Source organism: Argopecten irradians, chromosome 13 (genome assembly GCF_041381155.1).
Source record: "Argopecten irradians isolate NY chromosome 13, Ai_NY, whole genome shotgun sequence".
NCBI classification, from domain to species: domain Eukaryota; kingdom Metazoa; phylum Mollusca; class Bivalvia; order Pectinida; family Pectinidae; genus Argopecten; species Argopecten irradians.
This window is the reverse complement of record NC_091146.1, coordinates 35,671,110-35,689,460: the sequence shown is the minus strand read 5'-3', so window position 1 is coordinate 35,689,460 and position 18,351 is coordinate 35,671,110. Positions and strand designations below refer to the sequence as shown.

The 18,351-nt window shown below is 37.6% G+C and overlaps 1 protein-coding gene across 1 annotated transcript in view; it reads right to left on the bottom strand.

Moving 5' to 3' along the window:
* Positions 1 to 4,377: 4,377 nt before the first annotated feature.
* LOC138306792 (transcription factor 4-like) overlaps positions 4,378 to 18,351 on the bottom strand; it is a 76,311-nt gene continuing 62,337 nt past the window's right edge. Inside the window, 7 exon segments of the mRNA XM_069247282.1 lie at positions 4,378 to 6,413; positions 8,594 to 8,716; positions 9,062 to 9,207; positions 14,111 to 14,170; positions 15,763 to 15,855; positions 16,178 to 16,349; positions 17,068 to 17,134. Coding sequence (XP_069103383.1) covers positions 6,085 to 6,413; positions 8,594 to 8,716; positions 9,062 to 9,207; positions 14,111 to 14,170; positions 15,763 to 15,855; positions 16,178 to 16,349; positions 17,068 to 17,134 — 990 coding nt within the window. The 3' untranslated portion in view covers positions 4,378 to 6,084.

The following is an 18,351-nucleotide window of genomic DNA, read 5'->3' as shown; positions in this document are numbered from 1 at the left end:
CTTCCTAATATCATCATATAAACTGGAGAGGATTAAATTTTGCTTTTCTAGATGGAGGCTTTGGCGGCCATCTTTGATATCAGACAAATTGACCAGAAAATAACATATGGTTAGGACCATCTTGGTAGCATTCCAGGGAAGTTTCAGCTTAATCTCACTTCAGACGTTTAAAATGTTTGTATTGGCGACAGACGAAACACAATGGTAATAGAGAACTGTCCTCCGGGTCACATAACCTGAGAACAGTCCTCCGGGTCACATGACCAGTAACTAATAACTCAACTCCAACATCATCATTTATACGTTTATTTTATACCCTTTTATACAAGAACCAAGGACACCATTCATCTCTAATATTGGAGAGAGCGCCATCAAGTGGTCTACAGGGTCTCTATATCAGAGATATAGAGCGCCATCTAGTGGTATGTTCTATCCCCGATATCAGAGATACAGAGCGCCATCTAGTGGTATAAACTATCCTGATATCAGAGATATAGAGCGCCATCTAGTGGTTTGCACTATCCCCGATATCAGAGCGCCATCTAGTGGTATGCTCTATCCCTGATATCAGAGATCTAGTGGTATGCACTATCCCCGATATCGGAGATACAAAGTGCCATCTAGTGGTATGCAATAGCCCCGATATCAGAAATATAGAGCGCCATCTAGTGGTATGCACTATCCCCGATATCAGAGATACAGAGCGCCATCTAGTGGTAGGTTCTATCCCCGATATCAGAGATACAGAGCGCCATCTAGTGGTAGGTTCTATCCCCGATATCAGAGATACAGAGCGCCATCTAGTGGTATGTACTATCCCCGATATCAGAGATATAGAGCGCCATCTAGTGGTATGTACTATCCCTGATATCAGAGTTATAGAGTGCCATCTATCTACGTGGTATGCACTGTCCATGATATCATAGTTATAGAACGCCATCTAGTGGTCTCAAGTGTTCATGATATCAGAGATATAGAGCACCATCTAGTGGTCATCTCTGTCCCTGATTTCAGAGATATAGAGCGCCACCTAGTGGCCTAAATCTACCGTTGTGCAACTTGCGCCTGGAGTCTACAAGCTGATTTCTCAAACACAAGATATTTAATTTGTATTTGATGTCTTTACTTGATGAAGGTTTTGTTTCACTCCTCATTTCCTTTTTTACACGTTGACTAATTTGAGTCCATATAGAAACCAGGTGACCAAGTACACAACTCAAGGTACTGTGAACCACTTCATTTACCACCAACATACAAAGTATCGCGTATTTTCACAGGAGAGCTCGAATGTCAATTCAAATGTTTCACGAATAATTGTAAAAATCGTGTATATATATATATATATGAATACACTTTTGTCAATAAGAGCCAATGATCGAGAATTTGTATATTCACGAATACGTTGAAAAAAACGACTACGAAAATATTGTATGGGCAGAAATGAAGTGGTTTACAGCAATACAGATATTCTCAATGTAGCAAATATTCCATTTCAAAAATAGATGATAAAATTCAATAAAATTGTAAAATTGGAAGAGAATTTGGCGATGACTATGTTGATAATACATAAACAGACACACAAACATATAAGTATCTCAAACAACCTTTCCTAGCTCCAACACAGCTGCCCTAGTCAGGGTTCGTACCAACATTTTACTACCAGTGACATACCTGAAGCCTTTAAGGGGCCTTTTCAGTGTTTTTTAAACCATAATGAAGACTCCTAAATAACAATAAAACAAGACTCTTAATTAAATGAACATGTGGTAAAGTGATCGTTATAAAATCTATTGAAGGGACATTCCTTGTTACAAAGACCTTTTAAAGGCCTGTACGAACCCTGTAGTGCAGTTCAGGCCACAACCAGTTTCCTGACAACCAGAAATTTTCCCTAGTTATAAGCCTGACAACCAGATATTATCCCTAGTAACAAGCCTGACAACCAGATATTGTCCCTAGTTACAAGCCTGACAACCAGATATTGTCCCTAGTTACAAGCCTGACAACCAGATATTGTCCCTAGTTACAAGCCTGACAACCAGATATTTTCCCTAGTAACAAGCCTAACAACCAGATATTATCCCTAGTAACAAGCCTGGCAACCAGATATTTTCCCTAGTAACAAGCCTGACAACCAGATATTATCCCTAGTAACAAGCATGACAACCAGATATTTTCCCTAGTAACAAGCATGGCAACCAGATATTTTCCCAAGTAACAAGCCTGACTACCAGATATTATCCCTAGTAACAAGCCTGGCAACCAGATATTATCCCCAGTTATAAGCCTGACAACCAGATATTGTCCCTAGTTACAAGCCTGACAACTAGATGCTGTCCCTAATTACAAACCTGACAACCAGATATTGTCCCTAGTTACAAGCCTGACAACTAGATGCTGTCCCTAATTACAAACCTGACAACCAGATATTATCCCTAGTTACAAGCCTGACAACCAGATATTGTCCCTAGTAACAAACCTGACAACCAGATATTGTCCCTAGTTACAAGACTGACAACCAGATATTGTCCCTAGTTACAAGCCTGACAACTAGATATTGTCCCTAGTTACAAGCCTGACAACCAGATATTGTCCCTAGTTACAAGCCTGACAACCAGATATTGTCCCTAGTAACAAGCCTGACAACCAGATATTGTCCCTAGTTACAAGCCTGACAACCAGATATTGTCCCTAGTTACAAGCCTGACAACTAGATATTGTCCCTAGTTACAAGCCTGACAACAGATATTGTCCCTAGTTACAAGCCTGACACACAGATATTGTCCCTAGTTACAAGCCTGACAACCAGATATTGTCCCTAGTACAAGCCTGACAACCAGATATTGTCCCTAGTAACAAGCCTGACAACCAGATATTTTCCCTAGTAACAAGCATGACAACCAGATATTGTCCCTAGTAACAAGCCTGACAACCAGATATTATCCCTAGTAACAAGCCTGGCAACCAGATATTATCCCCAGTTACAAGCCTGACAACCAGATATTGTCCCTAGTAACAAGCCTGACAACCAGATATTATCCCTAGTTACAAGCCTGGCAACCAGATATTGTCCCTAGTTACAAGCCTGACAACCAGATATTGTCCCTAGTAACAAGCCTGACAACCAGATATTGTCCCTAGTAACAAACCTGACAACCAGATATTGTCCCTAGTTACAAGCCTGACAACTAGATATTGTCCCTAGTTACAAGCCTGACAACCAGATATTATCCCTAGTTACAAGCCTGACAACCAGATATTGTCCCTAGTAACAAGCCTGACAACCAGATATTGTCCCTAGTTACAAGCCTGACAACTAGATATTGTCCCTAGTTACAAGCCTGACAACCAGATATTGTCCCTAGTTACAAGCCTGACAACCAGATATTGTCCCTAGTTACAAACCTGACAACCAGATATTGTCCCTAGTTACAAGCCTGACAACCAGATATTGTCCCTAGTTACAAGCCTGACAACTAGATATTGTCCCTAGTTACAAGCCTGACAACCAGATATTGTCCCCAGTTACAAGCCTGACAACCAGATATTGTCCCTAGTTACAAGCCTGACAACCAGATATTGTCCCTAGTTACAAGCCTGACAACTAGATATTGTCCCTAGTTACAAGCCTGACAACCAGATATTGTCCCTAGTTACAAGCCTGACAACCAGATATTGTCCCTAGTTACAAGCCTGACAACTAGATATTGTCCCTAGTTACAAGCCTGACAACTAGATATTGTCCCTAGTTACAAGCCTGACAACCAGATATTGTCCCTAGTTACAAGCCTGACAACCAGATATTGTCCCTAGTTACAAGCCTGACAACCAGATATTGTCCCTAGTAACAAACCTGACAACCAGATATTGTCCCTAGTTACAAGCCTGACAACTAGATATTGTCCCTAGTTACAAGCCTGACAACTAGATATTGTCCCTAGTTACAAGCCTGACAACTAGATATTGTCCCTAGTTACAAGCCTGACAACTAGATATTGTCCCCAGTTACAAGCCTGACAACTAGATATTGTCCCTAGTTACAAGCCTGACAACTAGATATTGTCCCTAGTTACAAGCCTGACAACTAGATATTGTCCCTAGTTACAAGCCTGACAACTAGATATTGTCCCCAGTTACAAGCCTGACAACTAGATATTGTCCCTAGTTACAAGCCTGACAACCAGATATTGTCCCTAGTTACAAGCCTGACAACCAGATATTGTCCCTAGTTACAAACCTGACAACCAGATATTGTCCCCAGTTACAAGCCTGACAACTAGATATTGTCCCCAGTTACAAGCCTGACAACTAGATATTGTCCCCAGTTACAAGCCTGACAACCAGATATTGTCCCCAGTTACAAACCTGACAACCAGATATTGTCCCCAGTTACAAGCCTATATTCACAAAACCAGTTGGCATTATAATCACAAAATGATGAATTTAAAAGAATTTTGGCTTCTATCATGACAATTTACCTCATTTTGGTTTTAACACAAATCATTGACAAAAAATTAGGAGAGATTCTTAGCTTACAATGTGTACAACAGTTTGTATTGACTGTTTCACTGATATTCTGTAATGAAGGAGTGAGAATGATTATGACAATGTGCATGGGGAAGTCTTCATCTACAGAATCAACGAAGGCTTTCAATCAATAAACAGTGGGGGCACAAAACAAAGGGGGATACAAGGAACAAATCCCAGTCCTATAAAAATATAATATATAGTCGTGTGTAACAGTAGAGACACCATGTCATTGTATGAACAGACAATGCACCAAAGAGACGTGGAGTCACCGTAAACTTCCACCGAACATCTGCTGGGTAACACCGATTCTATAGTAATTTCATTTAATGTCATGATTAAAAATTTCTTAACCAAAGTCATCAAAATTTTATACAATGATTTCCCATTATTTCTACCCTGGAAAAAAATTCTGTAACGAGGATGTCTTAATTTTGCGTAAAAATTTAACGAATATTCCCCACCCCCTATATATATATTGCTCTTGTATAAATTGTTTCACTAATAGACATGATCACATGAAACGCTTATAGCAGTAGCACTTTGTCATAGAGACTGGTGCCTCCTTGCTAAGATGATGGCAAACCTGAATGTTTGTTCACGCATCAATAAACGAATTAACTGACTAAGGCACAAGGGGAGTTTTAGTCAGCCGATGTTCTTTGTACTGTACATAACTAAAAATACCATCCTCCATAACTACAACAGGACTGATCATTCCAGACGCAATGAATAAAGACACACTCTCATTCACACATGATGATGTAGGGCTGGAAACCAGTCTACCTCAGCTGGGATACAGTGGTTAAAACAGAAACATTCATATTCTTACATTTCTGGAAGAAAATCATGCTCAAAAGTGAGAAACAATACACAACATTCGAACAACTGCACAGTCATATCTGTCCAGTATTAAAAGGCTTTTGACCTTTGAACCAACCGTAAGGGTATCATTTTTTGGCCCGTGGACCAAATACATCGCTCATTAAATTATACTTCAAATCAACCAAGAGAAATACTTAGGAGATTTTGTACAAAACAACGTCACAACCTCTCTCTCTAATGCTCACCAATCAACTAGTTTTTTTTTGTAATAATATAAATGTTTGTTCCTAATGGAAGTGATTCCGACTCGCTCCAGTGATTTTCTGGCCGATGGCACTGGTAGTCTACTCATCATATACAGAATCAGTCAAGCATGAACATTGTATATACAACCTATTAAATCTCTCAACGCACCTTTGGTCTGTACTGCCGTAATATCTCTATATATATATCTATATACATAATATATGTATGTAAGTCAACATGCGGTGTATGCGGTGTCTTAAAGTCTATAACAACGCATGCTGCCGCACTCATCAGCAAATGAACCATAATACACGCTTCCTTTGAATGGGGTCCATGAGCTATGCACTTTGTCCATGTAGCCATGAATTATGCCTTTTCCCTGTATCCATTAGTCTATGAACACTGCATGCTCTGTTCATCCTTTCGTCCGTGAACACTACATGTTCTGTTCATTGTTTTGTCTATGAACAATGCATGCTCTGTTCATTATTTCGTCCGTGAACACTGCATATTTCCGAACATGCCTGCCCTGGTCTTGTCCTCCGCGCTCATTCCGTGAGGGGCTCGACTCCCGGCCCCTTTCTGGGATAGGGATCCTCCTCCAAGACTTCCATCACAGTCCCGCACTGAATATTTCACCTCATTGTATCGGTAGGGGTCGGAGGTCACAGGGTTGTTCTCCTGACCAAGGTATGAGAAGGCGCTGTGAAGCGGGACTTCACCGTCCCGACCCCCTGTGATGGCGCCCGCCCGGGCCCCTGGGACCCGGCTACATCCAATGTTCATCATCCCGGGCATACTCATGGCAGGGCTATCTGGATCAGAGGAGAGCCTGTTAAGTTATACACAACACAAAATCATAGATGTAAAATACTGGTGAAAAGATAGAAGAGGCCATTACCATCACCCATATTCTGATATAGTGTAGGACCACATGACCCCTTCTGTATCTCGAATTGTAGCTAAAATGATCCGAGGCCATATTAATCAAGGAGCATAAGAATGAGCATCATACAATTCATCATTCTTTATTGGACCTTTGGACTTTTGGAATTTTCATTCAGAATTCAGCTCAGCTCTTTAAAAATCAAGTACCGTATTCGACCCAATAAGTGCCCCCCGCCTCCCTATCATCAACCCCCCCCCCTTTTGTTAGGCTTCAATTTCACTTACTTCGAATTAAATCCAGACTGAAAATATGAAAACTTTGTTGGTTTTCTTTACTGATTTTGTTTCCGAATTGATTTATGGTTTACTTAGTTGAATTATTTTATCAAAGTCTATTCCTAAATTGTTTCTATTAAGCTTCCCCTTATTTGCTGACCCTGGGCGCTTATTAGGTCAAATGCCGTATGTAAACTGTTTGTATGGCAAAGGGCAGATAAAAAGACATACAGAGTACTCAAAATTAACTAGCATCTTGTTAAAATTTTAATTATTGCCAATAGATATTAAATATGGTATATAAGTCTTACTTTATTAACCTGAACTCAAATAAAACAAACAAAATGTTTTGTCTACTGATTTTTGTTGCTCCTGCTTAAATTTCCACTAGCTTTTGATGTTAATTCGAATAACTCATTAGCACAGTCTCATCAAATCTGAATAATGATAGTACATCCCTGATTTCTAATTTCACAGCTGTAGTTGCCATGGTTACTACCCAAAATATACATAAATTACGAAAATGTGGAAATTTCGACAATTCTTGCCATTTTTTGGAAAAATTTTGTCGGAGAAACCATAGAGCGCATCTTTTTACTCACCACAGATTTGAGTGTGAACTGCATGAATTAAACATTATAGAATCAATGAACCGTGAAATTTTACCTCAGTGAATATGCTCTTTATAGGAAAGAGTGAAATATTGACCACGCAAATCTAAAAGCACTATACAGTAGCTTAGGAACCTTACCCTATGTGATGAGATTCCTCGGTCTTACACCTTAATCTTACAACCCTATACAGTGTATCTTGTCTAAACCGGATGTTACTGGGACCCGCATATTTGGCCGGTATATCAAGGATTCTGGATTATACAGGTTTGAATCATAATAAATTAAGAATTATGTCAGAATACTCAGGGTCCAGATTAGATAAGGGTCAGTTTTGACAAGTTATACTGTACATATACATATATATATTAATTAACTAACTAGCTACATTGATAGTAAGTCCATATATAATGTTAACAACCATCACCAGGGTCAAGGGTCAAGAAAGTTCAAAGCGAGTGGAGAGTTCAAGGATGTATCTGACCAGATTGATGAACATGAAAGGCCATGCTTTGAAAAGAGGTCAGGTAGAGGTTAGAGGTTGTATAGAGGTGAAAGGTCATAGAGTTGAGAGTCAACATCGCTGTGAGAATGAGGAAGTCATATAGTTAAGGGATGAAAGTCAGGAGCCCGGTGATTTTTGATGAAAATCTATTTTTTATTTAATGATCAGAGAAGGCTGTTGAGGGATGCTGAAGAATCCATTAGAAAATGGACAAACATCACAAAGAATCCCTGTGACATGATGATCAGACAGAGTTTGTTATCAGAGAAACCTTTCCCAATTGTCAAATTTGAATTCATAATTAAATAATGTATTAAAGGAAGGCGATGAAAGAAAGATGAGCTAAACAATTAACCATCATAAAAAATAGATTTGTTATGTTATTATAAGTTACTGTTATTTAGTTTCTGTTACACAGCTTAAACTTACAGAAAGTGTTAAAATGAGAGGTGGAAGATGGGAAAAAGTTGGAACGGGGCAGAAGATAGATGGAGGAAATGAGAAGAGGACATGAAAGTCGAATGAGAAGAGTATGAGAAAGAAGAATGAGAAGAGAAGAGAGAGAATGGAGCGAGGATGAGAAAGTGGAGTGCTTTACCTTCACACAAACTGGGGCAGATCTGGAGGAGAGGACCTTAGCTGCCCTGGTAGTTGTTATCTAGGTCGTCGTCATGGTGATCGCTTAGAAAAGGTAGCAACATGTTGCGTACCTTACCTGCCAAAGCGGCCTGCTGTGCCGCAATGTCGTCCGAGGAAAGGCCACGCCCACCTGGCATCTCGTCCGTTTTCTCTTCCTCTCGGCGCTTAAGGCATGCTGCCTTTGGGTTCAGATTACGCTCTGAAAGGAAACAAATCATGTTAAAGGGAGATAAATCTTACATGAAAGGAAACAAGTCGTGTTAAAGGGAGATAAATCTTACATGAAAGGAAAGAAATCATGTTAAAGGGAGAATCTTAAATAAATCTAACAATGTTAAAGCTGCCGTAGTCAAAAGACAATATTAAAAAGAGATCTTTCACTCCCATGCTTGAATTGTTCTGACAATCCTATTCTTACGCTGACAACTTAAACAATTCTCTACCTGCTTATTATAAGGCATCTAAAACACAACATGTTAATCCTAAATCAAAATTTGATGTTTTCTCACAAAAATAAAATGAAGTTATTTCTTGTCCTACTTACCTCTGACCTGGGCCTCGAGTGTAGTGATGACATTGACGGCGTGCTGGAGGATCATCAGTTTAGTTAATGGCTGACTGCTGGACGTGTGTAGCGATACCATGGTACCCAACTCCTTAAACGCTTCATTGATATCCCGCACACGCACCCTGTAATCAAAGGGACACAACTCTTGTCACATGCAAAATAGCTACTTTATCAGTATGAAGTACGAAACTTAATTTTGTCGAAATGAATCTAAGGAAATCATCTACATTGATGCTTAAACTTGATGTCGAACAAAAGATAGGGCCAAGGGAAACAACTCCATCAAACACAAGTTAGGACTAAGGAAAACAACTCCATCACACACAATTTAAAACAACTCCATCACACACAATTAAAAGCAACTCCATCTCACACAATTTAAAACAACTCAATTCTACACAATTTTAAACTCCATCTCACACTATTTAAAACAACTCCATCTCACACAATTTAAAACAACTCCATCTCACACAATTTAAAACAACTCCATCCCGCACAATTTAAAACAACTCCATTCTACACAATTTTAAACTCCATCTCACATTACTTAAAACAAGTCCATTCTACAAAATTTCAAACTCCATCTCACACTATTTGTAACCAATAAGAAACTCCATCTCACACTATTTGTAACCAATAAGAAACAATTTCTCACATAAATTATTTGAAAACAATTATCAACTCTTCACAAAGAAGAAACAATTTCTCACATAAATTATTTGAAAACAATTATCAACTCTTCACAAAGAGAAGGAACACAGCCCAACACTTTCACCTGCATCCATCATTCATTTTCCTAAGATGAGGACTAAGACAGTCTATGTCTAATCTATTGACATATACAATGTTTGTCAAAGAAATATTTACAAATCGAATTCTACACAGCAACAGAAGCTTCCCATCATGTTCTGTTTCTAGGCAACAAGACACTGCTTCCCAATGACATTTTGTGGGTCAATATTGTTAAACATCACACTTGGACAGCATGCTCCAGTGAAACAGCACTATACAACGAGCTAAATCCTCTACTTTTTTTGAGCCTCACAACATGAATGTACCGCAGCCTCCCAAAACATACAAACATTCACTCACGCAAAGCAGTGCATGCAGGGGAAGCCGTCCTTAAATGGCCCAGGTTGGTAACAGGTCAAGCCCAATTTACATACAGGGGAAGCCGTCCTTAAATGGCCCAGGTTGTTAACAGGTCAAGCCCAATTTACATAGCTATCAGCACTTCACAGAAACTTTCATAATTCACAATCAAAAACCCACTACCTCAATATTAATTGGGAACTTTCGACATTTACAAAATCTATCATGAAATAGCATTAACTATGTTGTTAAAATCATGGAATACAAAATAACAAATTAATTTTGCTGAGTTCATAGCGCTTCCATTTGTTAATCACTGCACCGAAACTGCAAAAAAAATTTTTTTTTATTAGGTAATCAAGGGGCCACAACTCTGTGAAATTTTATCCTACGGACTCCATGAATGGAATGTAGAATATCTAACATTGTGAAGAACGTCACAATATTTCTTGACCAATGGACAAAACCAAAAATCAATATTCTTCATTTCAGTGATAACGTCTGACAGAAATGCATATATGGCTTCAAGATTTTAGTTCACAAAATTGGAATTGTGCCTTTTTATATTATATTGTACAGAACTCATTCACCCCTGAAATTTCATAATGGACTGGTCCAGTCTTTGATTAAGAAGGACCTAAATATGTCTTCAGGGGTGAAAGAGTTTAAGCTTTAACATCACATACAGTTAATTCCATCCTTAGTTCAAGCTTCATGTAGTAAAAGCAAACTTATTATTTATGACTTGAAAACTAGAAAAATGTAAATAAAATTCTTCTTCAAAATTATGTTAAAGATATTTCCAATTAGTTGTATACACTGAAAATGAATTATATCTTGTGGCCTCAAATTTCTTACAATTCTTTCTACAAAATAAGCGAACCAATTAATTTCATTGTCAATTCTATATGGACTTTTTTGAAATGATGTGTCTATTACTATCTCTGAAAAATAAGTTTACAAAATATTCATCAACAATCTCATGGTATACAGTGCAAAATTACATTGTAGACTCATTCACCTCTGACGGCTCATATCCAGGGGTAACAAGTTCATTTACAACGGAAAACAACACATATATCCAGATCCATTTGCCATAATCAGCACCTCTTCACATAATTACCTCCCTTTCTGTAATTATCTCCCCTTACAAGGATTAGCTCCCCTTTTCCACACAAGAACTAGCTCTCTTCCCTTTTGTTCACCACAAAAATACTTTTATTGTGTCAGTTAAATAAAACACATTTACTTTTATATGAATCCTTTTCAAGAGCTGCAAAATGATTCCCTTAATTTTCAAAATCAATGGATACTAACTCTAAAATACTTGTGGGGTGGTTGAGGTACTAATTATAGCAATGTAATACTTTCACAACAATACAATTACATCAGAACAGTTTAATCATGAATTTGTGGTAGCTTCACAAAATCAATCATAATTGATTAGGGGGTTAAAAACATGAAAACCTCCATCTCACCCCTACAGACCACAGTAGACTGGTCTGGTTCAATGAAATAGAGAGTCTATTGTGGCTACTGGAGGGGTGAACAGGTTGGCAGATTCCCTTTTATACTGACAGAAACACACTTCATGCCCAAATCACACAAATCAGCCAATCAGTGCCCAGATCACACATAATCAGCCAATCAGTGCCCAGATCACACATAATCAGCCAATCAGTGCCCAGATCACACATAATCAGCCAATCAGTGCCCAGATCACACATAATCAGCCAATCAGTGCCCAGATTACACATAATCAGCCAATCAGGAACAGTTTTATATTTGTCCGAGTGTCATGCGTCACAAGTTCGTCTGTAATTCGTGTTAGTCTGATAGGCAGTGTTAATACTATCTTTTCCATTGGGTACCTGGTGTAGGGTATATTGGTTACGGACCTTACTGCAGATCTGCACGGGTCATATTGACACAATAAAACAGACAGGGCACCATACCAGATTTCATCTAACACAATGAACCATGAAGAACCTTAGTCATGCACTTCTTATCCAAACAGAAATCTCCACAAAATTAGACATCCCTGGCTCTAAACACGCCATTTCTCCACAAAATTAGACATCCCTGGCTCTAAACAAGCCATTTCTCCACAACATTAGACATCCCTGGCTCTAAACAAGCCATTTCTCCACAACATTAGACATCCCTGGCTCTAAACACGCCATTTCTCCACAACATTAGACATCCCTGGCTCTAAATACGCCATTGCCACTGAACTCGGTCTGCCAATAGTTCTTACTTTACTGAAACTTATCCAATTTCCCTCTTCCAGAACTTAAATGAAAATAACCTGGAGTATTTCAGTATAATTGTACTTACACTAAAATAGGTCGATATTAACAGGCATTATAAATATGAACTTTGCTCTAAAGCCTGTCATGCATGTCATACTGTGCTAAATATGACATGCAGGCTTATTGTCCTATCAGGCTTATTGTCCTATCTGGCTTATTGTCCTATCTGAAATCGGTTGTGAAATATTTTGCCTTATATTGGACAAAACTTGACTGAAGATGACATTTTGAAGTTTACTGCATACACTAAGCTGAGCTGGATTTTTGTCTTAAACAGAACTAAATTGATCTATTGAAGATGGCACTAAACCAGGAACAAATCTGACCAGATCTACCAAGGTCGAATCTGACTAGAGCCACCAAGGTCAAGTCTGACCAGAGCTACAAAGTTCGAATCTGACCAGATCTACCAAGGTCTAATCCTACAAGAGCCACCAAGGTCGAGCCTGACCAGAGCTACCTAGGTCAAATCTGACCAGAGCCACCAAGGTCAAATCTGATCAGAGCCACCAAGGTCAAATCTGATCAGAGCTACTGACGTCGAATCTGACAAAACCTACCAAGGTCAAACCTGACAAGAGTTACCAAGGTCAAATCTGTCCAGAGCTACCAAGGTCAAATCTGACCAGACCTACCAAGGTCAATCTGACCCAAGATACAAAGTTCAAAGTTGAAGTGGTCTATCTTGGACTGAATCGGAGAAAGCATGACAGAGGCTTAATTTGAGCTAGCCTATTTTGGACCGCGTAACTGACCTTCATGGGGCCAAATCTGATAAATCTACACTTCCTTGGGCCGAATTCACATGGCCTACATTGGGCCGAATTTACCCGGCCTACCTTGGGCCAAATGTAACAGGTGTACCTTGGGCTGAATGTAACAGGTGTACCTGGGGTAAATCTGAAAAGACCTTATTTGTTCACTGCCAGTATCCACAAAAGACTCTCCAAAAACAACATTGATAAGGGTCGCAGAAGTCTGCAACTGCTCCAGAGAGAGTGAGAGAGAGAGAGAGAAGGGGAGATCAAACCCCAGATTAGGAGAGAAAGATCTCTTCCATGGTTGACAGAGAGAGAAAGAGAGGATAAATCTCTTCATGTCATGGTTGTTTATGCTTTTGTTTACATTCGTATCAAGATTATTAGAGACAATGGTTTTTTTTGTTTAGATACAGTATTAACATGGCCTTGACTACTGACCATCAGCTTGACCATTACCATTTCAATATTTGCTACAAATGTAAAGACTTGTTTGTGTTTTCTTCATTTCTAGTCAATATCACTGGTCTCATTTATTCTATGATTTTTTTCAAGTGGGACACATACACTTTGATGATGCATCTCGTTTACCCCTGAAAATACATTAGAACTTTTCATACTACCATTTACAACTGAAAAAGTTCTGTTATTTATCTTATTTCAGTGAGAACCATTTGATTTATACATCAAAGGATTGATATAATTTCTGTCATATGACCTTGACCTTTGAGAGACCATGACCTTTGATCCTCAAATGACAGCTGTTGAATGTTTACTGATCAAAACAATGAGATATGGGACAACCATGAGATGGAGAGAAAGAAGGAGGACAAACAAGATGGCGGAGTGTAATTGATACTAACCTCTCTCGGTCATTGTTAGCTTGGCGGCGTTTCGCTTTACTCATAGTTTCTTCATCGGTACTTTAAAAACCAAACAGATATAGTTTACACAGTCTGTCATAAACAACACCACCACCAACACCAGTATAACAGCCAGCCTTCACAGGCACATCACCATATAACAGGGAAATAGTCAAATATTACAGAGAAATAGTCAAATATAACAGGGAAATAGTCAAAAATTACAGGGAAATAGTCAAATATTACAGGGAAATAGTCAAATATTACAGGGAAACAGTCAAACGGGGAAATAGTCAAATATTACAGGGAAATAGTCAAATATAACAGGGACATAGTCAAATATTTCAGGGAAATAGTCAAATATAACAGGAAAATAGTCAAATATTACAGGGAAATAATCAAATATTACAGGGATAAAGTCAAATATTACAGGGAAATAGTCAAATATAACAGGGAAATAGTCAAATATTACAGGGAAATAGTCAAATATAACAGGGAAATAGTCAAATATTACAGGGAAATAGTCAAATATTACAGGGAAATAGTCAAATATTACAGGGAAGAAGTCAAATATTACTGGGAAATAGTCAAGAATTACAGGGAAATAGTAAAGTATTACTGGGAAATGGTCATTACAGGGAAACAGTCAAATGGGGAAACAGTCAAATATTACAGGGTAGACACATATTACTGGGAAATAGTCAAACAGGGAAATAGTCAAATGGGAAATGTCAAATATTACCGGAAATAGTCATATATTACAGGGAAATAGTCAAATGGGGAAATGTCAAATATTACAGGGAAATAGTCAAACGGGGAAATAGTCAAATATCATTATGTTGAATATTTTATCACAGAGAAGTCAAATGTAAAATCTTTCATTACTAAGAAACAATCCAAAACATTGCAAGGAATTAGTAACATTTATCAGTCAAATAGTAAAAAATCTGCTTTTACAAGCAAATAGTCATAGTATTACATATGGATACCAAATAACACAAAGATACTATCTGATACAAATCTTCAAACAAATTAAGATCAATAAAATCTACCAAAATGTTTAAAATTATCACCCTTATGTCAAATAGATTTTTATTTTATCACAACCATGTTCTTTTAGATAAAGGTTTGAAGATTTATAGATAGTTAGTACAAAGGCCATATGGTCATGTTAAAATAGGAGAATTTCTTAAATTTTGTTAAACCTGCCAAATACATCACAATTTTACAAGTAATTAATAATCTTTTGATAACTTGTATATGTACACTACAAAATGAAGAAAGTTCTTTGAATGTTAATACATTTTCAATAAAAAGATTAAGAAATTCATTATGAGGATCAATTAAAGCTGTGAAAACAACAGAAGCTAATAAAATATGGTTGGCCAACTCATTACGCATGACATGCCACGTTTGACCACGATACCAAATGTACATGGTTGGGCGATTACCACAAGACATGCAACAGCTAGTCAACAATAAACTTTGTCATGGTTGACTGCTTTGCCATGCTGTGTATATTCGACCATGCACACCATTAGACCGCCAGACCATGTCACATTTGATATGATATGGTTGACTGCTCACAGAATCTGCACAACCCCCTTGGTCATGGATAGTTGGTTATAGGACAAAACTTGTCGACTACACACCTTTCCCTAGCATTGTTAGCCTGGCGTCGTACACGCTCTCTTTCTGCCTTCGCCTCTGGAGATTCATCTTCTTCTGGAGGCTCAGTACTACTTCTACAAATAAAGAGATGGTCATGTCACAACTGAGAATCGAAAGTTTGTCAAATGAAAACTCATAACCTTTCTAATTAGGTTGAAAAAGAAATTCAATTAAAGTACCTTGCACCTTTTGGATTATAGATCAAAGGAAGTTTTTCAATAATCATTCTATTTTTCAACAAGATTCCAATTGTAGCCATTTTACTCTTATCCTTTTCCATTGAAATTAGACGATAAGAAATGAGCACATCTTCATCATCCTTTTTCATAGAAATTAGATAATAAGAAATTAGCACCTTTTTCCTCCTGACAGACAAGACTGCTGCAATCTACTTACCTTGATCGCTTGGCCGGAGGACCAGTGGTGGTTGTACTACTACCGGGAGATAGTTGAGATTTATCTCCCCCTGAGCTGCATTCACTTTTCATAGATTCTCCCTCCGCCTTATCTAAAGACTCCGATTTGAGATTCTCATGGTCCGGATCAGCAGAACTCTCGCCTCGCAGCACTAAAACCAGTCATAGTCATAGTTAGAAATGTTCACTGTAAAACCACTGCACAGTTCTCTGGTACAACTGTTATAGTGTGTTTTTAAAAGATTCAATTTAACTTTAGAGTATTTCACAGGATAACAAATCATGAAAATTGTCTCAAAAATATTCTAAACACATGTACTCTAGAACTGTAGAAGTCTAAATTGTGAATTTAAATCAAATTGAAAATATCATTAGGAATGAAATAGGAAATTAATTCATTGCAAAATATTTGTTGATCTTTAGTTGATCTATAAAACTTCAAATAATCAATATACTTTTTTTGTCGTTTTCAGTCTTAAAATTAAAACTTTGTTCGTTGCAATGGGGCAAAATTTTTAGTTGATCTATAAAACTTCAAATAATCAATATACTTTTTTCGCTGTTTTCGTCTTAAAATTAAAACTTTGTTCATTGCAATGGGGCAAAATTTTTTAGTTGATCTTTAGTTGATCTATAAAACTTCAAATAATCAATATACTTTTTTCGGCGTTTTAGTCTTAAAATTAAAGCTTTGTTCGTTGTAATGGGTTAAGGTTCATCCTATATTCCATATATTAGTGTATAGATAGATCTGACATCAATACACCGTCAATATGAATGATCAAATATCAATATATCATGGTGTATTATATTCTGCATACGTTAGGACAGCGTTATTCTGATGGACAAGTATATGAAGGAGGTACCTACCATCTATAGGTTTGGCTGGGTCCGACGTACTCGACCGGCTCTCACTCATAGAATGGTGGCTACTTGTCTGAAATACAGGTGTATATTTAGTTATCTCCCTTTACTACATGTCCGAAATACAGAATCATCCCTTTGAAGTTACCTCCCTTTACTACATGTCTGAAATACAGAATTATCCCTTTGAAGTTATCTCGGTTTACTACATGTCTGAATTACAGAATGATCACTCCTAAGTTATCGCCCTTTACTCCATGTCTGAAATACAGAATATTCCCTTTGCAGTTATCTCCCTTTACTCCATGTCTGAAATACAGAATATTCCCTTTGCAGTTATCTCCCTTTACTACATGTATGAAATACAGTTTGAAATATAGAATTATCCCTCTGCAGTTATCTCCCTTTACTACATCAAGGTTCATACAGAAATCAAGATATGAAATTCAAGGCTTTTCAAGGCCTTTTCAAGGCTTTTGATGATAAAATTCAAGGCATTTATAGCCATATTATAAGCATAAGAATTTCATATTGACAAGGAAATAAAAATGTTTCTTTCATTCTTCTCACATTAATCCTTTATATTGATGATATCTGATGAATTTTCAGACATTTTTAAGTGAACAAATTATTTGAGAAATTTCAATCTAACCATCACATCATTGTCAAATAAAAACTAGAAAGCCATACTCTTAGTCTTTCGTTATAACTTTAATTTGCTAGAACAAGATTGACATTACAGATGCTTCAATTCCTCTACTTTCCCATACATCGCTATATCTAACTCATAACCATCCCTCCTCACCCTATCTCAACATCTGTAAGAAGGTCCCAATCTTTTGAAGATTGTACCGTCTCAAAATACCGATATTTAACTATGATTTTACCATCTCAAACTGTCGATCTTTAACCTATAAATTGCCTTGAACAATATCTAAAGAAAACCATTAAACTAATCCAATTCACTGTCAGAATTTAATATAATATCAAAATGCAGTCATCATTATTGTCCTCACCTGCTGACTATAGCCAGGCTCTCCGCCATGTTTTTGTAGCCGGCTAGTGATGCTGACTGATCCAGCTCAGTTAACCCCTCATAAATAACAAACCCACAGAAGACCCTGATTCTTCTCTAATTAAATAGTGATAAAACCAGATGTGTTCCGAGTATCATTTTATCGATAACAGGTGGTACATTCTAGAGACTCCACAAACGTCATTTTAATTTTCTTGTCAATATGCCGTGATAAGCTTGGTACATGTAAGGGTTAAGATTTTTTTAACGATTTT